At 38.7% G+C, this 22,605-nt stretch overlaps 2 protein-coding genes across 5 annotated transcripts in view; both read right to left on the bottom strand.

Moving 5' to 3' along the window:
• The window catches only part of LOC307160217 (ras-related protein Rab-37), a 34,232-nt gene extending 17,806 nt beyond the window's left edge, over positions 1-16,426 (bottom strand). Inside the window, exons 1-2 of one of the 3 annotated variants that reach the window (XM_079874145.1) lie at positions 14,869-16,426; positions 4,610-4,720 (exon numbers count right to left, since the gene is read on the bottom strand). In XM_079874145.1, the coding sequence (XP_079730271.1) occupies positions 4,610-4,720; positions 14,869-15,111 (354 nt within the window). In that variant the 5' untranslated portion in view covers positions 15,112-16,426. Of the gene's footprint in view, positions 1-988; positions 1,569-4,609; positions 4,721-14,868 lie in introns of those variants that run through there. The other 2 variants (XM_079874147.1, XM_079874146.1) reach the window with 2 other exon arrangements.
• Positions 15,409-22,605, bottom strand: part of xylt2 (xylosyltransferase II) — a 39,277-nt gene continuing 32,080 nt past the window's right edge. Inside the window, exons 9-11 of one of the 2 annotated variants that reach the window (XM_079873993.1) lie at positions 22,059-22,254; positions 21,220-21,553; positions 15,409-19,471 (exon numbers count right to left, since the gene is read on the bottom strand). In XM_079873993.1, the coding sequence (XP_079730119.1) occupies positions 19,149-19,471; positions 21,220-21,553; positions 22,059-22,254 (853 nt within the window). In that variant the 3' untranslated portion in view covers positions 15,409-19,148. The remainder of the gene's footprint in view (positions 19,472-21,219; positions 21,554-22,058; positions 22,255-22,605) is intronic. The other variant, XM_079873994.1, reaches the window with a different exon arrangement.

Below are 22,605 nucleotides of genomic sequence, written 5' to 3'. Positions count from 1 at the left end.
TGCCTTTAAGTTGACTTTAACACCAACACAGTTGTTTTGCATTGTAACGAACAGGAAACTTAAATTGTGAAATGAGTGTTTACCCAATTGTGTTTTAGTGGTATTGCATAACATTCTTCTCAGTAACTACAAGCCTATTGCTCAACTCCGACATTGAACATTGTTCATCATTTTTAATCTATGCACTCTCCTTACTACAAAACAGACTAAAACACATCATTTTCACTGTAAAAATGTATTTCATGATTTATCACAACTTATTATCTTTTGTCATATCAAAGTAGATAATGTGATTAGGATGAGTTTCTACCCAATCTGCTTCGGTGTATTAATTAATTTTAATTTCAATGAACTCAATTATAAGGCAAAAAGGTAACTTACTTTAAGTTAAACCAACAGTTTATAAGTTTTTGAGTTTTTTTTTTTTTTACAGTGAACCCCAGAGACGCGATGTTTTATATCATTACGTCTCTTCAGAATATATCAATGGGGTTTTAAATGCGTAGAAATGACTCCCTCCTTGGGTCAATATTTATCCTCCAGTGAGTAAAAGTCAAATACGCGCATTACTCAAATAGAACATGCAAGAAAAGACAAATGGTTGATATACTGTATATAGCTTAACTTTTAAAAGGGAGAAAAAACTATTTAGTGTCAATAATCTTGCGCAGTTGATTGTAATCCTAAGGACAACTGTCTTTACTTTGGTGCAATAAATATTTTAGTAGGCTATTTGGTCCAAAAGTAACTAGTTGAAAGAACAAATGCTATATTGAACTACTGTTTATTCTCCATGTTTGCAGCCATTTAAAGTGAATTCTGATAGTTGCATGGCGGTTAACATACCTTTGCATTGTTGAAAACTAAGTAATTTCGGAGTACAAGACGCACGCGCGCCACAGGTGCCAACTAACACAGGGCACGTTTCAAACACAACAACCGTGATAACAACAATGAATTATACAGACAATAAAAAAATAACTCACACCTTGAAGGCAACATCAAAATACTCATTGACCGAGGCGCATCGCTCCAGCATATTTCTCGATGTTCCGTTTTGAACCCCATTCTCCATCAATGCTGCTTTTTTGATTGACATCGCGGAAACGAATAGCGAGGATGTTTTGCTTTCGATGTTCTTCTCGAGACTATATCACAAATGCATCACATAGTGCATCTAAAACGCGCCCAAACTTCATCAGCTGCTGGCGGAGGATGAGGATGGAGATCAATGGGCATGAAGAAACACAAAACATGCATTTATCCGAAAAGCGTCCTCTTCATAATTATTAACGCGCAAAGACGCAAAACACATGAGCGTTATCGCTCAGTTGCGCGCATAATCACTCACGGCAAAGAAGCAGATCGCTCCAAAACACAGATGAGCAACAGGCTCCCGTGGGTCACACTCAAACACACACACACACACAGGTGCGAGATCACACTGATTCAGAAGATGAGACCGACCAATGACAACCATTAAGCGACGTGACAAAACTAGACGCGCCCATTGTAAGCTGCCGCGAGCGCACGGCTATGTTGATTGAATGCGTTGTGGTTTTTGTCGCGTCGCGTCTGTTGAGGTGCAAACGCTTCCCAGCGTGTTTTCTCGTGTGTCATAAACCCATTCTTTCTGCAGGGGGCGCTTAAGGGTCCCGAGAGACATATCCTCAATCCAACCTCATTAAAATCTCAGGGGATTGTCTGGCTTTATTAGAGGCATTTGCGCACAGTAAATTATAATCATTCAAATGTATTCATTCCATTCAGTGAAAACTGACATACAAATGAAAATCCACCCAAGAGATCTCTCAAACATTATATGATAAAGAAGGCCCTCACAAACGACTGTGATTGGTCCATCCTACACAGTGCTGTGAAAAGTACCACGTACCACGTGACAACAGTGTCTGTGGATGGTGCTTCTGACTGGACATTAATAATTCATGTCTGAATAATTATACTGAGAACATTTAATAAACTTCTGTGAATTGAAAATACAAACTCAGACGTTCAAGTATATGAATTATTGTTAGGAAACAATAGAGACATTACAAGCCCCGCCCACTTCGTAAATTCAACGGCCATTCTACCGTTTTATTCTGTTTCTGTCTGTGTGTGTGTGTGTGTGTGTGTGAGAGAGAGAGAGAGAGAGAGAGTTTCGGCGAATATTTGTGGTTTGTCGCGACGCCTGCGGCCAATGCAGATGAGGTTTGACAGAATGCAAAACATATAAAATCTACGCTGTAGTTTTGAATAACAAATATCATTTACCTGACATATGAACACCTCTTTGTTGTATTCATGTTCAGGGAATTGCTCTGCATGTGTCTTTATGATAACATGACTAAGTTCATCAAGTAGTGGCATATAAATAATTCCAATTGTGTATTTTACAGCTTCCACAACATAACCCCCCGGTTTCATAGACAAGGTTTAAGCCTAGTCCTATAGGCTAGGCAACTTGCACTGACAGATAGACCTAATACAATATGTGCCATTGTTTTGTCTCAAGATGCACATTAGTAATGTTTTTTCTTTTCTTTCTAGGACACGTTTATAAAAGCTACTAAAATGCTCTAATTGAACTAAGACCTAACTCTGGCTTAATCTAAGACCTGTTTGTGAAACCAGGCTTTTGTGTTACAAATTAATTGAATTTTCCTCTTTTATGAAAAACGTGTGTTTAGTGCGCCCCCTACTAACCAACAAGTGGAATGACATCCAGTGACAAACAGCAACGTTATAAGCTTAATAAAAATACATTATTTAGGTAATAAACACAGCACTTTATTATCGGATGATGTTTAACAGTATGTTTCCCCCCTGATCCCCCCCTGATCCCTTATGATATGCAGGAATACTGTACTTGGAATGGCTGTAAGGACCGTTTGCCATTTTGTCAAAATGATTTCCTCATATGCCCTGTAGCTAATCAATATCTGATTATAGTAACTCACTGTACTGTGTTTTTTCCCCTTTAAGCTCAGTCTTGGCACAATCTGCCCTAAATAGGTAGCATATTTAATCATATATTTCCAGAGTGTACTATGCTAATGTTGTGCACACATATCAAACACCCTGTTACACACACACACGCACACAAAACACTGAGACTAATTACAAAAATATGATGAAAAACAACAAACGGTGATGATCCAAGCGAGGCCAGACAGATCCCTCTGTAATTATAATCAGAGCCCCCAGTAAAATGATCATTATCATATTATTGTAATCAGACGCTGTGTGCTGAGAAACCCCGTCGGCTCTCTGCAGAGAGTTATGACAAGATGGAAAAGCAAATCCAGCAGGCAAAGCTAACATGGAAGCTATTGATATTAGTGCCAATCAACATTTTCAGAGATATGGGAAAGATGAGGGAACACGTGTGTGTGTTTACTATTAAAAGTCACATATTTCCGAGTTTAGCTTATATAATTACTAGGGAAAATCATCATTTCCCCTCCTTGCATAAAACCCTAAATGTAGTATACTTAATATAGCCTAAATATAAATGCAACAATATAATATTATATATTATTTGAGGAAAATTGCTTCCTTCTTACTTTCCCAGCAGTTCTGTTATAATATGGGTCTCTGCTGTTTGTCCGATTATAAAAAAGCACATTAAACAGTTTAGTTCACTCAAATCAGTCAAATAATTAAATCTAAAAGACAAACTTAATGCAGGATCTTTATTGTCACGTATAATTCCATGAATAACCTTCAATATCCATGTGGAATCTTTCCATTCCCCAAAAAGGTTCTTAATAGATTATTAAAATGTTCACAGCTCACTGAAAGGTTAATCTATGTTCTTCTATGGCATTGCGCTGAAAAAACAACAACTGGTAATACTTTACAATAAGGTTCATTAGTTAACATTAGTTAATGTATTAACTAACATGAACCAACAATGAGCAATAATGAGAGTTTTCTCAACTTAAATTATCATGTTTTATCATGAAAAACGTGATAATTTAAGTTGAGAAAACTTAATTTCTTTAGGTGTTACCAATTGAAGTAATTTTTTTAAGTTGATCCAACTGTTTACCAAACTTTTTACAGTGTATTTGTTAATCTTTGTTAATGTTAGTTAATAAAAATACAGCTGTTCATTGTTCATGTTAGCTCACAGTGCATTAACTAATGTTAACAAGATTTTAATAAAGAATTAGTAAATTTTGAAATTAACATTAACAAAGATTAATAAATGCTGTATAAGTGCAGTTCCTTATTAGTTCATGCTAACTACTGTTAACTAATGAACCTTATTGTAAAGTGTCACCAAAAACCTTTCTTTTATACATTTAGGGTTTTTTTTTTTTTTAAGATTGTGGCTCAAATAATTTCCATGAGATTAAAATACATTTGAAATATTATTTAATGAAAATTATGATTAAAGTATTGTTATATATATTTGATTTCAAACATTTTTGTCTGGTTTAAAGCATAAAACATGCAGTGATGTGAAGTTTTAATGTTAAATGTCATTTTGCCTCTTGAGTAAAAGTGTCTCGTTTTGAGGATGTTGGTTTATTTTGCAGTGTGAAGTGATGTTATCTGAGTGTCTAATGCGAGGTGTGTGACCGTCTGCGGAGAGACTCACCGTGAAGCCAATGCCCACAGTAGCAGTGAAGGATCCTGGGATGAATTTACCCTGGTCAAACTGCACTAACAGAGACGTCTTCCCCACTCCACTGTCTCCAACTAGTATAGTCTGCAACAGACAGACAAGAACAGATGGATGGGCATAATAAAGGTATTGTGACACTTTTGTGGTTATCAAGCGTTCGTGGATCATAGTTAACTCTTTCCCTGCCAGCGTTTTTGATCATTTTCACATGGCCCCCAGAATACACTGTTGTATGAATATCTGAACATGCAATTTATAAAAGTAAGAACAGAGCCTCTGCTTTTAAACAACAAAACACGTTTTATTCTAGCTTCATGCATTCATTTATAATCAACACTTGAACGTGGGTACGTTTCATTAAAAAAGCAGTGGAAGAAAATCAAAGACTACATCCAGATGGGATTCAGAACGATGATCAAAACACAGATGGAGTAGATCGAGTCCATCAACACCCCCAAAGCTTCACGGTCCTAAAGCTCGTCCTGGGTCGACAATTCATTCAGTAACATTATAGGCAATTTTTATTTATAAAATTGTTTAATATTAATATACTAAAACGGAAAACTTTTTATGCATTTTGGCCGTTTATTTATTTACACGACAACGGCATTAGTCGGTTTCACAAATCTGTGTGAACGGGGATCGTTTTGACAACGTTGTTTTCTGTTCGCGAAAAACGCAAAGGATCATTGTCGTGTTATGGTCGAAACATGGTTTTGCTGGATCAGTGTGTTCACCCTATTCATTGGGACAGTGAATTGGCCTTAATGTATATCTAAATTCTGTCTGGGGCTATTGCATTTTTGTTGTCATATTACATTATTTCTTCTGTGCTTAGATATGAAACTATAATAGAAAACATTTGAACATAAACAGCAAAATAAGCGAAAGGGTTCAGATATTTTTCACAACCTTCCGCTAAAAACACAGTGTAAAGTACATGTATACCATAAACAAACACAGGGAATAATCAAGCATAATCAAATGTCTTAATTTCCCTTTTGCTGTATTCTCACATCTACGTAGCGTGATTTAAATGTGAAGAAAAACGAGCCTCAGCTTTAGGACGGGAGAGATGATCATAGCTAGTGTTGTAGAGACAGATTAGTCACTTTCATGTTGCCACCTGCTACTGGCGTCAACAGGAATTAGTTGGGGGGACAGAAAGCAGCTCTGCTCACTCACAGCTTTCTCATCAAGAGATCAGTCAGGGTGTTTGATGATGCTGTTTTCAAAGGCAAGCCTCACTACTACTAGCCTGTTGCTCATACATGGGGTTTAACCTATGAAATCACGCAGCTTTTTGAGGAGGGGGGTGTACTATAACCACGATCAGATGGATGGTAATAAAATGGGTGACAAAACATACCATAGACTTTTAAAAAGGACCCATGTCATATTTACAGACGAATATCATAGGTTGTGAGACCTGAGGGTGGGCTCTTTTGACTCGGGCCAGTTAGCAATCACTTCAACAACCCAGAACAATAAGCACCTAAGAATCTGCATAGCAACACCCTGGAACTTCTCAGAACACTCTTGCAACCACTTGGAGATGCCCTAGCAACAACCCAAACATCTAGAAACAGCATAACAACATGGCGAGACACCCTAGTAACCATCTAGATATGCCCTAAAACACCAAGAATGATCTAGCAGCCACCTAGAAATGCCCTTGCAAATTTCAGAACAAATTAACATTTGCATAGCAACGCCCTGGCAATCACCCAGTACATCATAGCAACTACAATGTCCATCACCCTAAAAACTACCTCGAAACGCCCACATTTCTATCTGGAACACCCTAGCAATCATCTAGAAATGGCATTCCAATAGCACTTTAGCAACCACCTAGAAATGCCCTAGCAACACTCAGAACACCTTCACATCTGCATAGCAACACCATGGCAACCAATAGTACATTATAGCCTAGAAATGCCTAACATCATACAAATGATTCAGGAACATTCTAACAACCCCAAGAAAACCTAGAAATGCCCTATAGGGGAGAAGTTGAACATCTGCAATTCTGCATAGCAACACCATGGCAGTGTGGCAACCACCCAGTAAATCATAACCCCTTAGAAATGTTTTAGGAACCAACCTAACATCCTACACACTACAAAGAAATGCACTAACATCCAGAACACCTTAGTAAACTAGTAACACTCTAGCAGCCACCCAAAACACCATCTAGGAACACTATGTAACCATCAAAAAACCTCAGCAACTCGCACCCTACAAATGACCTAGAAATGCCCTAACACCCAAGCAACCATCTAGTAACACTGAGCAACCATCAAATCCCCCCTAGCAACATCAGAACACCTTCACATGTGCATAGCAATACCCTGGCAACAACCGAGTGAAGCATAGCCTAGTTAACACCTAGAAACTCCCAACACCCTACAATCTACCTAGAAACACTCTAACAACCACTAAGACCCTAGCAACCAGCTAGAAAAGTCCTAGCAACAATCAGAACAACATCTGCATAGCAATGAACCATCAACCACCAAGTACATTATAGCAAACACCTAAAAATAATCTAACAACCGACCTCACACCCAACAAATGACCTAGAAATGCACTAACACCCAAGCAACCATCTAGTAACACTGAGCAACCATCAAATCCCCCCTAGCAACATCAGAACACCTTCACATGTGCATAGCAATACCCTGGCAACAACCGAGTAAATCACAGTTAACACCTAGATAGGACCAACACCCTACAATCTACCACGAAACACTCTAACAACCACCAAGACCCTAGCAATAGTGCTTCCTGGTTATACGTCAGAACGCCGGCTCAGCGATTTTTATGTCTGTTCATTTAAAATCCTTGACTCATTTAGTATACGCGGTTCTATGAATATGCAAATGAGCCCCGCCTCCACTCACTCACTCACTCACACCAGCTCAGAGATCCACTGGTTGATGATCACACGTTGATCTGATTGGTTACAAGGTAGTTTGTGACCAGCGATTTCAAAGCGTGTTTTTGAGACTGTCTTTGGTTCACTGCAGTTTTAAGGAGAAAATACTCAGCAATGGTGTCGACTTATGAATTTGCACATGGTTTGTCTTAAAGCATATTAAAAAACACCACATAGACATATAAACAACATTAAAAACTAGATTTTCACCACAGGGGGACTTTAACTTTATAAGTTAAGCATTAAACACATTTCTTACCTATGAAACTTTTATAAAAAATAATCTGAAATGCATGACGAAAATGTGTGTAATATATCACAACAAAACAAAAAGACTTGAATTATTCTGTTTATTACATTAACTCCAACTCTCCCGCCATGTCTAGATTTAAAATGAATCGTGAGGACTTGTCACCCCTGGCTGGGTCACATGACCATAAACATTTAAATTACTTCCTTGAAGTGACCATCGCATGTGCCCTTCGCCTATGGGCTTGTGGAAGGGCCCTTCACTGAAATTGGGAGCGTTGTCCCTCGTCCGGCGAGACGTAATCAGTGTCTTGCATTTTAATTATGTCTGTATTATTTTATTTCTTCCCTGAAATCACAATAACACAATAAGAACTATAATCCTAAAAATGGGATTGCCATTTAAAGATCCATTTACAGTATTCGCAGGAAAATAACCAACCAATTAATTCGTAGAGATGGATTTTCCTGCTGATGCTGGATGAAGCAAAGCAACCAGCGTGGCCAGCCGCGGCGCTACCATTGGGCCCGGGTGGGCCTGGGCCCACCCATTTTAGGTCCGGGCCCACCCATTTTCTACTATGGTTTTGTACGTTTCTTCATTCGGATCTATTTGCGATCCATTCCATTCTAAACAAACAACGCAGTTTAGCCTACATGCTTCGTCCTTGTTACATTATTCATTAAGATAATAATTAATAAATGCACGCATAATTATCAGTGGACTTGATAAATGTTGCAGATATGTTTTACTATGCATGCACAAACAAATGCCTTTTAACTTATGTGTGCAAAATTCAGAATAAAATTAATGTGCAGCAATTTGTACAAATAGAGAGTCTGTAGGCCTACTATATGTGTTGTAGCCATCAAGCTCATTTAGTTTCATATTTGTTAAAATATTATAATGTTATTTTTTCATCTAAGTTGATTATGAAAAGTGAACCGCACGAGTAAGATAGGATACGCAATATCGAGAGACATGGAGCGGGTCAGACATGATTTTGACCACTTAATTCAGTTAGAAAGCCATTTTTAAAGTGAATTTCGTTTTATATAAATTGTATCTTAATTTTAATATTTTTTTTTATCAACCAATTGCCTGTATTTAATGAAGCAAATAGGAGACAATATAAGAGGCGCGCCCGCGCGGTCACTTGCATTGCTCGTGAACAGGAGCGCATCTCATCCTAACTTAACGAAACTCAGCATATGCCTCACAGACATGAAATCTATCTTAAAGCTTGAAATGTCTTTTTAACAATTTAAAACGAAAAGAAAAAGGCTAGGCCTACTCTCTGATTATGCAATCCATGATGTGCTTTTCTCTCTATAGGCACGTTCACGGAGTTGACGATCGACAACTTCATCTTTACAGCTGTTGCTGTTGTTAATAAACTAAAAATAATAGGCCTATAATTTTATTAAACAATACATTAAATGAAATTGTAATTTTTTTTTAAAAGAAACAAAAAATTCCTTTTTAAGTTTTTCTTTTCTTTTTTACCTGTGCTAATTACGCATTAAATAGGCTATGAGTCGCTGTCCTCAGTGCCGCAGAAAAGCGCTGAAACGGAGCTGAAGGGGAACCCGTTTTTTTTTTTTTTTTTTTTTTTTTTTGGCTTATTTTAACTGGCCCATCCAGTTTTCTGGAGGCCCACCTACAATCAAAATCCTGGCGCCGCTAGTGGCGTGGACCTCATCAAAACTCATTATAAATAAAGCTACATCGGCCAGGACAACAAAAACAAGTCCAAGATCCGGTAAAAATGCATTTATTGTTTGGCATCTAATAAAGGAAAATAGTTGCTACTTAACCCTCGGGTTATGTTCGGGTCATTTTGGGAACCCGGAGAGGATTTTCCCGTACCCAGAAATGCTAGGTAATGTTATTGCATTGGACTAAAACTTACTGACTTTACTCACCCAGTGTCTGACAACTTCACAAAATCTATTTTGACACTTTTTGTAATTTGTTGTAGGTTTTTTCCCCCCACATTGTAACACTCGTAATGTTCCCGGTCAAAAATGACCGACCTACAAAAAAAAAAATGCAGTAACACTTTATCTTACAGTGTCATTGTTACATGTAATTACTGTAGTAATAACTATAAATTATGCATAATTACATGCAATTAACCCTAAACCAAACCCTCATCCTAATCATAACCCTATAGGTACATGTAATTTTATGTAATGTACATGTAAGTAGGCTACATTACTCAGTACTTAAATATATAATTACACTGTAATACTGACACCTTAAAACAAAGTGTAATGCCTATAAATCTCTCGTTATGCTATTTTATCACTAAATATTGGATCAATCAGTTTAAAAAAATAAATACAAAACCTGTATTCACTGAAAGAAAACAAGCTGACAAAACGATTGAATACAATATATATGGTGATAAAACAGTGTAACGAGTGATTTATAAGCAATTTTTTTGTAGGCTGGTCATTTTTGACCGTGAACATCACAAGTGTTATAGGGTTTAACACAACACAGGGGACTTGTATGTTTGTATAAAATGTGATTTTTACCTACACTAGCCTGTTATTCAGTTCATTATATTAAGTAGACTGAATAGGTCCAGTATATCACTCAAAACCTTAGCAAATTGAGTGATAATCACAGAGCCGGTCACAATTAACAAAGTTTATTGACGATTTAAAACGTTATCATCAAACGTGAGCTTTCCAAATAATGTAAAGCATTATTTACATAGTACAATATAGTAGTAAATGTATCTCTCACACACGTGTCCCGCATAACCATAATCAACTGTCCAGCAACAGAGCGATAACTGGGTGCTCACCCTATGGTGAAGGGATTCAGTTGTTCACTTTCGTCGGGAACGTTCCCGAAGTGCCCTTCATGGGTTCAATTGTCCCATTTCTCACTCTCGCCACATCTATGTGGGGTCTGACCTCTGGTCATTATATAGATCAGTGGGGTCTGACCGAGGACGTGGGCATCATCCTGAACTGGTTGGCATGGTTACCACACCCGGCCAGAGCTTGCAAAAGCACATGTTCGCCGGCATTTATCAGCTGGAGGGCAGATTGGTGGTTGTTCTCCGCTTAGTTTAATCTAGTGTCTCCTAGCTTTGAGAGTCAAATGGCGTTGTTTTACACGGCTAAACAAACGAATACCTGCGGGATGATTTCAGGAGATGAATCGTGTCGAACTCAGAGCCCACGGGCTTTCAAACTCTTATTATTATTTCATACGAATCTCATCCGTGCATGACATTTCTTAAATCCCTCATTGCTCATTCAGCTTTGAAATGCGTGATTAAGGAAGAACACAACGGAACAAACCACACGAGGCACGTGACGGGGACACGGGATGCCATTACCATGGCGACGCACGCATTCCCGCAGCCAAAGTCTGTGCGTCTGTAGATATTGCTGAGATACTTAATTAGTACAATGTGACATGGCCTGAAAGCTTGAAAAATGGGTGATATGGGTTCACAATAATGATATATAGGAAGTATTAGCAATATTTAGGCCTACCTAAATGTATTTGCTCTAAAGCATTGTAATATGTGTAGAATGGCCAATCATCTCAGCCAGAATAATCTCATTGCAGTGTACTTTGCTGTTTAATTGAATAACTACACAAAACGTTTTCTAAGCAGTTCTGACCGAGTGTCACGATTAGTGAACGTTTTTCCATGCAGCGTTTAAATAATAGAAAACAACAACATGAAACAGAGTCAACATCCTCACGCAGAGCAACTGATGTGTTGCACATCTAATGTTTCTTTAATAAACTCATTTCCTGTCGTCCTTCCTCACCACGTCCACGTTAAATGCTGAAACAAGGAACAAATCTGTAGTTAGCTATGTAGTAAACACAGTATGGAAACAATAGCCCAATATGAGGTTTACATTCTTAAAAATGGTTCTTTACTAGGTATAGTGAAGGATCATCTTCTTAAGGCGAGACACTACAGGTGAATAGGGTAAAATTTTAAAATAATAGATATCACCATGAAACTTCCTCAGTTGATTACTTTCACAAGTATATAAAAAAAATGTATTACAAGTTTTAGAAATTTGTATGTTTAATTATGCAAATTAGGCATTATCTCATTAAATATGCACGATTTTGCATATATTTTCGGTAGATAGATCTGAACATATGATAAAGCCAGGTGAAAAATTATTTTTTCATTTTGTTTACAAACAAGATGAAAATTAAAACTCAGAGGGATTTCAGGATATATGCTTTCATTACCTAGGAAATCAAAATATACTGTCCATAGCCATAAAAAATAGATTTTCACCATATTTTTTTGATTACAATGTCACATAAATCAGGCCAGGAATTATTTATTAACAAATCCCTCTGAAAATATCTTCAGAATACTGCTAAGTGTATAACTGGAAAGTTTGGTGTACATAGGTGCTACATAGGCTGAGATGTTTCTACTGGAGAATGACAAAAACTCATTTTGAGAAAACGGCAGTTAAAGATTTAAATAGCTCTAAATGAGAAATCGTCGTAGCTTTAAATCCCCCTTTGGACATTCACGATTGGTTACTGATAGAAAGGAAATGCCCATATTTGGGTTACATAGCGTTGTGCAGGAGACTCAGAGCTTCACAGTGATACCGGTCATGACAGACTTCAGTAAACAGACGGAGCTCGGCGTGTCGCGTTGTAATGCTAACTTCCTGGTAAATTCGGGAGAAACTTACAGCCGCAAGTAAACAAAATGTAATAAAATAAACATCTTAATGTATATTTTCATCGTTTTCTTTATAGCAGCTTGAAAGAACACATATTGAAGGAGTAAACTAGCCCAAAATCTCAAAATTGACCACTGCATGAAAATCGATGTTTTTGCCTGCCGTGTCTCGCCTTAACAAGAACCTGAATTTGGTTCTCGTGTTGAATAATTCATGATCTTACATTATAGGTTCCTCGGACCAATTTATTGGTATCTATTTAGAGAGAACCAGAGAATAAAAAGTAAGTAACTTTAAAAGCTGCTTCAGTCACATCAGGCTGTTTTAGGATTGAACTGGAATCTTTCAGTACAAGTAGTTGGCCTGGTTTGTGATCTCAGTGTGAGTGACGGATGAAGAATCCCACAAAACATCAATAAATCGATCGCACATATTGAAGTCACTTTCGTTCATAAGTCACTTTTTGCTCACTGTACAACACAACCTCTCTCACAACGCCAGTCACCCCTCAGGATGAGTACAACACCTCCCTGGACTAAAGGCGGTGTGTAAATCTGCAGTCGTGTCCAGTGTTGTACTGGTTTAGGCTCTGGCACTGACTGTGAGACTGTGGGAGTGTGACTTCCTGCCCGAGAGCCATAATCACAGCTGATTCAGCTTTTAATAGAAACCAGCAGAACAGACACAAAACAGATAAACAGACATGATTGATAGATAGATAGATAAATAGACAGATGGATAGATGGATAAACAGATAGACATAGATAGACATACATAGATAGATAGATAGACATACATAGATAGATAGATAGATAGATAGATAGATAGATAGATAAACATAGATAGATAGATAGATAGATAGATAAACATAGATAGATAGATAGATAGATAGATAAACATAGATAGATAGATAGATAGATAGATAGATAGATAGATAGATAGATAGATATAGACATAGATGGATAAACAGATAGACATAGATAGACATACATACATAGATAAACAGATAGACATACATAGATAAACACATAGACATAGATATAGATAGATAGACAGATAAACAGATAGATAGATAGATATAGATAGATAGATAAACAGATAGACAGACAGATAGACATACATAGATAGATAGATAGACAGATAGAGACAGATAGATAGATAAACAGATCGAGATAGGCATACATAGACATAGATAGATAGAGATAGATTGATAGATAAACAGATAGATAGACATACATAGATAGACAGATAGACATAGATAGATAGATAGATAAACAGATAGATAGATAGATAGACATAGATAGATAGATAGACAGATAGACATAGATAGATAGATACAGATAAACAGATATAGATAGATAGATAAACAGATAGATAGACATAGATAGATAGATACATAGATATATAAACAGATAGACATAGATAGACATAGATAGATAGATAGATAGATAGATAGATAGATAGATAAACATAGATAGATAAACATAGATAGATAGATAGATATAGACATAGATGGATAAACAGATAGACATAGATAGACATACATACATAGATAAACAGATAGACATACATAGATAAACACATAGATATAGATAGATAGACAGATAAACAGATAGATAGATATAGATAGATAGATAGACAGATAGAGACAGATAGATAGATAAACAGATCGAGATAGATAGGCATACATAGACATAGATAGATAGAGATAGATAGATAGATAAACAGATAGATAGACATACATAGATAGACAGATAGACATAGATAGATAGATAGATAAACAGATAGATAGATAGATAGACATAGATAGATAGATAGACAGATAGACATAGATAGATAGATACAGATAAACAGATATAGATAGATAGATAAACAGATAGATAGACATAGATAGATAGATACATAGATATATAAACAGATAGACATAGATAGATAGATAGACACATAGATGGACAGATAGATACAGATAAACAGATAGATAGATAGACAGATAGATAGATAGACATAGATAGATAGATAGATAGATAGACATAAATAGATATAGATAGATAATAGATAGACAGACAGATAGATAGATAGATAAACAGATAGACAGATAGATAGATAGATAGACACATAGATAGACAGATAGATACAGATAAACAGATAGATAGACAGACACAGATAGACAGATAGATAAACAGATACATACATAGATAGATAGATAGATGCAGATAAACAGATAGATAGATAGATAGATAGATAGATAGATAGATAGATAGATAGATAAACAGATAGACATAGATAGATAGACAGATAAACAGACACAGACAGATAGATAGATGAGGATGGTAGTGTTCACCTTATGCATGAGCTGCTCATTGTATGTGAGTGTGAGTGAGCTGGTGGAGAGTGAGCTGGTCTGTCCCTCCTCTGTGTCGGTGTCCACAGGAGAGGAGCCGTAAGCGCTGTCAGGATCAGCGGGATCTCCCGGCTCCACCGGCTCTCCCCGCTCCACCGGCTCCACCGCCTCCAGGTCCGAAGAGCTCTCCATCACCAGCTCCATGTGCGAGGAGCTCCTCAACAGCAGATCTTTCACAGTCATTGAGAGGAACTCAGCGTGTCTTATCTCGTCCCGTCTCTGATGCGTGACTCGCGCCACAGAGTCTTATAACCTGATGAAGTTTGCGCTGATTAATATTTAACAGTAGTGCTTCCTGTGGCGTGCAGAACAGGGCGTTGTACAAAACTGTGACAAAACGTTCTGGGTCATTCCTGCGGCGTAGAACCTTTTGAGCAAGGAAGCTTTTAAAAATGAATTTGCTTGCGTCGTACCAAGTGAAGGATTGACAGTTACAGTTAAACTTTGCCAGACAACAAATAAACAAGGCATGACTGACTTGATTTCACATCTTTATTGTGGCATCTGTTGCTGTCCATCAGCCTTAAAATAAGGCTCTGGTTCAGTGTGTACCGAACTTTTAGTTTAGGACTGGTGTTTGCGTCCCACAGAGACCCGGAGAGACTGATAATGATGATGAAGGTAAAACAAAAGCTGAAGCAGCATTCTCTCAAACTCTCACTGACAGGTTAAAATAGGACTTTAAATACAAAAATAGCATTCATTCATTCATTCTTTACATCCTCATTCCACTTGTTTCTCTTGATACCACAAAAGCTTCACACGAAGCATGTACACGAAGAGAAAAAGTACACTTTAAAACCTAACGCAACAAAGACAGAGTTTTCTGATCAGTAAATCAAAACCTGAAAGAACCCCTTTGAAACACGGGGGGGCACTTAAAATCTACCGTAAAAGAAGCATGATACGAGTCAAATAAAAGCAGCATGTCGCACAAGACACATTTGTTTTGACTTATGTTTCTTAGTGACGTCTTCATTGGAAGGCGAGAAAGCACAATAGCACACATGACAAGAAAATGGACAAATGTGGGTGGTTAAAAAAAAAAAAAAAAAAGGTGACAACCAGCCATGACACATTTAAATAGAAACAGATCTTTTCCAATTCCGACTGCATTTTGTTAAGGGACAGTTCTCCCAAAATGTTAATTCTGCCATCATTTACACAGCCTCATGTTTCTTCTGTGGAAGGCAAAAGGAAGCAGAATGTTTATAAGCTTATGTTTTACATCCTTGTCAGTAAAAGACAAGACCACCCCATACAGCTCATATGACTCGTGCACTGTATTTCAAATCTTTCATATAGCTGTGTTGTTCCTAAGATTTTCATTCATCTTTGAAACACAGATGAAGATATTTTTGATGAAACCTCCATTAAAAACTCCATTCAACCAAAATTTTCACACACTTAAAGCTACACTGTGTAGGATTTTCTCCCATCTAGCGGTGAAATTGTAAATGACTACCAACTGAATATTACTTTCTAGCCCCTCCCATTCCTATGGTGTTTTAACTCCTACGGTGGCCGTATTATTTCAAATCTGCCGGCAGTCGCGAGTAATCTCCCCCTCGCGTTCGTCACGGTGCCACTGAGTGTCAAAACGCGAAAGGCGAAGCTTGAATTTCCAGGTATGTCCCTCTTTGGTTAAAGTATTTTCAAGGTGGAGGCGCAACATGGCTTCCGCCATTCGAGCGACTCGCTCTAAATGGCAGATTCTATGCTTACGAGAATACTTGATTAGTTGGTAGAAGAAATTACACATTAATGAGAACTTATAATTTTGAAAGAACAAAGTGTTTTTTGCTAATAATCAACATACAAAATGACAGTGTGGCTTTAAAAAAATGTCGCAAAAGTGACTCCAGTGGTTTAATCCCAATTTTATAATGTGAATATCTTTACTTCCCCCATAGATCTCTGATGCACATTCATGAGAGAGTCATGACCTCCTCACGATACTGTCCCGAAAGCTTTAGGTCTTCGTTTATTTTTCAAGATCGTGCTCAAGTGTGAGACTCCTGAATACCACGGCTGAAAGACATCAGTGAGAGTATGTAAGAGCGCACTCCTCTTGTGAACGATCTATGTAGAAGTGGTTTTGATTTTGGTTGAATGAACCTTCAATGAAAGAACTGAAACCTTGAAGGTTTCATTAAAGAGGACCTATTATACTTTTTCTTTAGTGTGTAAAGTTGCTGTTTGAGTATGAAAAAGGTTTGTAAAAGTCCCTCCAGCGGGAGTTACTCTCTATATCAGTGTCACTGTTTCTGAACTCCCTGAAACGCCTCCATTGTAGTCTTGAACGAACGAGTCACAAAATATTCCTCATTTAAATAATTCCCGCCCAAGGCATATACGCAAAATAAAGGGGCGGGGCCTGGTTGAGTTAGTTAGTAGTGTGTTAAAACTCGCGGTTATGGTAAGGGGCGGGACATTTCCCAAACACGCTCGAAGCGGTTGACTAATCACAACACACTTATCCAGCTGACCAATCAGAGCACAGTGTTTTCAGAAGGAGGGGCTTCAAAGAGACAGGAACTAAACAGAGCGTTACTGACAGACTGGGGGAGAGGTGCTGCAAAAATGGAGAATATGAGAAAAGTTATGTGTTTTTTGAACATTCAAGCATGAAAACCTTTTCTAGTAGTTCCCAAAAAAGGGCATAATAGGGCCTCTTTAAAACTGTTCACTTGTGTTTCAAAGATTAACGAAGGTCTTATGGTTTGAAATGACATGAAGGCGAGTAAATATTGACAGCATTTTCATTTTTGGGTGAAATTATAAATGGGTTTTATATTTAATTATAAGTTAAACCTTGCTTTTGTGCAGGTTCAAAACAATTAAACCATTTTAATGCACATTTTGAAAAGCTCAATGAAAATGGGTGGTGTGTGAAAGTTGATGGAAACTTGCATTTTCAGAAAATGTGCTTAAAAAGGTCAAATTTTGCCGGGTTTCCATCCAATGACACCAAACGCTGTTGTTTCTCGCGTCACGTAACTAAACTTTGAATATGTACAAGTGCGAATGCAATTTTGTAGATATGGGGTAAGGAGAGATTTTCAGCAAATAACTTGAAATATTGCACACAAGAAAGTGTGTTTCTTTGTGTTCCACAAGAAAGTCATATAGATTGACATAAGGATGAATGTCATTTTTGGCTGAAATATTCCTTTAAAAAAAGGGGTACAAAGTCTCCAGCTCCTGTGCTGTTCTACACCAATTGTAGAATAGAGTGAAAAATGATGCGTAGTTGAGAACCAAACTGGTGAAAGACCAGAATTAAGTGTGAAATACTGTAACAAGACCAGTGAGTGACAGATCAGACTGATGTTCAGCAGGGTCAGTTCAGGCAGTCTCAAATATTTCTATCCACATCTTCGTACTTTGCAATCTGTGTGCGGCTGAGCAAACTTTGCAGTAACAGACGAAGCAAGTCCTCCAGATGAGGTGTTTTTCAACTCAAAGGACATTCAACATAAAGACAAAGTCACAGTATTACAAAACTCAGATTCTTGTTTCCTGACAGACGGCTTTCGTTAGTGTTCATTTTGTTGCTGTATACAATAATTCCATGCAACGCTGCATCTGAAACACGTTAAGTGAGGAATCGCATCAATCCATTGGCAGAAATTCATGATGATCCTACAAGCTCCGCCTCCTCTGCTGAGATTCAGCCAATCAGAAGGAAGCTCTGCTTTACAGTAAAGTGCACTTCAATTTGCTTCTGAAGTTTTGATATTAATGCTTCAAAATAAGCATAGCAATACAGCCAGAGGTTTCCAGCAACTTGCCTCCAACAGCTTCAAATACGAATTTTGGCCACTGTTTTACAGAGTAAAATAATGTGCACAGTTTTTTCGTTTTTCTTTTAACAAAGAATACAAATGTAAAATTGTTGAGATTTGGGTCTTCGTTTCATAAACCCACACCGTAAACTATGTGCTAAGACTCCGAACCTTGTAACAACGTATTTAGGTGACATCTGAACATTGATTTATAAAAGCAAGACTCGTACATATCCACGTCTGGCAGTCTTTTTGTGCAAATTTAAACGTTTTCTCTCATAAATTCACCCTCGACCAGTTTCAAACCCTCGATAGGAGGTGCCCTCAACTAGTAATGGGATGGTCTCAAAGACCACGAGTCGTAAACATCACTCTTACGGACTGTTCTTCAGGGCCTTCGCCGCTCTGCTCCATTTATTCAAGCTTGTAAGGCTACCTAATACGGCCGCTACTTTTGACTGGCCCCAGTTCTGATTTGGGGTCAGGAGACAAGGAGCTCCAAGAGGTCTTGGTGCAGAGTCCAATGGAGGGACAGGAGGATGTCTGCTCAGAGCAAATATCTCCAGTGACCCAGAAAGCCCCCACAGAGCTGTCCACCCAGGCCTCCAGCGGCTTACCCACCAGCGAGGTCTTCTTCTGCGCCTCCTGCAGGGCGGGCTCGCTGGGCGGCAGCTTCAACACTTGGGCGAGCTGCTGGAAGCTTTGCTCCAAGTACACGTTACCTGGAGGACCCGCATGTACCCAGCCATGGTCTTCTGAAGGGAAGGGAATGGAAGGGAGAGATAAGTATATGAATATTTATTTGCATTCAGAATAAAACAGGAACCTTGATGATCATACTCAAGATATACAACATTAGGAGGATCAGGCTCTTCCTATCAGAGCATGCTACACAACTCCTTGTCCAAGCTCTTGTCTTGACCAGGGTTTTTTCCTGCATAGAGAATTACGAGGCATGCCGTCTCCGGCTGTCAACAAAACTATCGACTACAGTCACATGCAACACGGTTCTGTTGCGGGTTCCCGGCCTGTGTCCCTTCTCTAAGTTAGATAGTGATGCGCGGATACTGCAGATAATCTGCAGCTCAAACGGGCCAAGTAATAAAAAATAAATTAATTGTGGGTTGGTCGCGGGTCGATGAGATATAAATCATTAATGTAAGACACGGAACTCTCATTTCCAGGTAAAACGCAACAAACGTGCATCGCTTTTACTTTCATTATCAACAACGCATCTCTCTTCAGGGAAAAGCAATCAAATAAAACATTCCTAGAGCATCTTCTCTTGCCCCAAGACCCCCATAGCAGGAACAAGGTCCACCTACCACAGTTTCACAAAATCCTGTGGGAAACACAGTATATGATAGTGTCCTCAAAATAACAATCTAATTACCTTATTGTTAAAATACCTAAAATATGTGCTTGTAAAAAGTGTTTTCTTTAGCCATGATCAAGATATTTTTCCGCCTCGTTTTGAGCCTGAAAAAACCCTGTGGACTAGTGTAATGCTCTCTTGGCAGCTTGCACTGTCAAACCTCTGCAACTGATCCAGATTCTGCAGCAAGAGTGGTCTTTAACGAGCCGAAGAGAGCACACGTCACTCCTCTCCTCACAAAATTGCACTGGTAACCGCTCGCATCAAATTCAAGGCACTGATGTTTGCCTACAGAACAGCCACTGGCTTTGCTCCCCTATATTTTAACTCATTACTCCAGACCTACGTGCCATCCAGAAGCTTGCGCTCTGCAAGTGAACGACATTTTGTGGTGCCATCATCTCAAAGAGACACAAAATCACTTTCACTGACCTTTACCCTGAGGCTGTTACAAGCTGGTGGAATGACCAGTCTAACTCAACTCGAGCTGCTGTGTCCATACCCATTTTAAAGAAAACTGAAGATGCATCTCTTTCAGCAACACCTGACCCATTAGGACTAACACTTACTATTCTATATCTATTAACAACAACAGCAACCTTGCTATGTGTGCTGCGCTGGTCTAACTGGGGACTGGTCACGGCACTTTCATAATGTTGCCCTATTGTTAGTTTGCTTGCTTCTTTTGCTCTCCTCATTTGTAAGTCGCTTTGGATAAAAGAGTCTCCTAAATGATTAAATGTAAATATATAATTATTCTAAAATTTCATACATATAGTCAGAGGAACCAACAACAGTCATTGTTACCAAGTAGGTTCAAAATATTTGATGCAAGTAAAATACAGTAAAAAAAACAGTTGTTTTAAATAGGGCTGCACAATTATTCGCAATGAAATCACACGCGATTTGACAAAGGCTGCGATTATTTTATAAGTGAATATGGGTATAAGTTTCAGATGGAGCAGCATTTACTGCTGATCATAGAGCTGTACGTCACTGGCAAGCTGCGCATAAAAAAATAATTGCGATAAGCCAAATCGATTTAAGTGCGATTTCATGTAAATTGCACTTAATCGTGCAGCCCTAGTTTTAAATGGTAATAATACTTCACATTAATGTCTCTCTCACCTGTGCGCAGGGGCTCACGTCCCTTGAAGGCCAGAGGCATGACCAGAAAGCGAGCTTCTGCCACACGCTCCCACAACCGCAGCACACGCACTGTCCACACTCCAGGCCTGAGGGGGCGCTGCAGGGGCGGCTTGTATTGCGTGAACTCTGCCTCAATGTCTATGCTGATGTCATAGGAGGCTGCTACTATTTGTGCTGGATCAATCCACACAATAGTGGCTGTCAGGTTGGGCCCACGAGCCCACTTCTGAACTGCCACCGGCTCATCTAGAGGTCCCATCACACCCCCAAAGTTACGGAAGATCCGCTCCTTTGGATCCCACTCAGTTCCAACCTAGTACAAAACAGCATGAACAAAAAAAAATACAGTGAAATATAAGACCTACACAATAAATTAAAGAATGTTAGAGAGTTACAGAATGAGTTGCGAATGGTCTCTCATGTTGACTTTGGCAAAGTTGGCATGAAATGGGTATTCACTCTATTTTCTAAATGCATGTTATTGATCTTATCGTGAATGATTCATCTATCAATCAGTTTCATAATTAAAACATTTTTTGACCTTGTAATATTTAATCAAAATGTCAGAACTGGATCTTCAGTGAAACTTCTCTCTGGTAACATATGCAGGACTTCTCCAATCATTTCGTCTGCTTAAACCTGCCCCTTTCTTAAAACTGACCACAAGCTCACATTCAGATCTGCCTCAATCCAATCAACAACCCTTTGTTTCTTTTTCGATAACACGTTTCACTACAGTGTGCCACAATGCAGAAGAAATGATCTGTCGCTTTGAAGTGTGCAAAATCCTGTACACTGCATATCCCTGTTCCTCTCACCTCAAGGTGTTTGAGGCGCTCAAACTCGTGAAGGTTGTGTTCCAGCTGCAGTGTTGCTTGAGGAACAGCCCACACCTCCAGCATCTCACGGGACCTGGTCACCCCATTCTGCACCTCCTGCCTGACCAGGTAACCCTGGAATCGGTCGTCATAAAAATACAGGTGCACCGAGATGGGGTAGCCAATGGGTTCAAACCTGTGGGTAAAAAAAAAAAACATTGGATGGATGGATGGATGGATGGATGGATGGATGGATGGATGGATGGATGGATGGATGGATGGATGGATGGATGGATGGATGGATGGATGGATGGATGGATGGATGGATGGATGGATGGATGGATGGATGGATGGATGGATGGATGGATGGATGGATGGATGGATGGGACTGGACTGGGATGGGATTTGACTAGAATGGAATGGGACTGGACTGGGACGGGACTGGACTAGAAAGGGACTGGGATGGGATGGGACTGGAATTGGATGGGACTGGAATTGGATGGGACTGGAATTAGATGGGACTGGAATTGAATTGGATGGGACTGGA

Source organism: Squalius cephalus, assembly GCF_949319135.1.
Source record: "Squalius cephalus genome assembly, chromosome: 1".
Classification (NCBI taxonomy): Eukaryota; Metazoa; Chordata; class Actinopteri; order Cypriniformes; family Leuciscidae; genus Squalius; species Squalius cephalus.
This window is presented reverse-complemented; position numbering and strand designations above follow the sequence as displayed.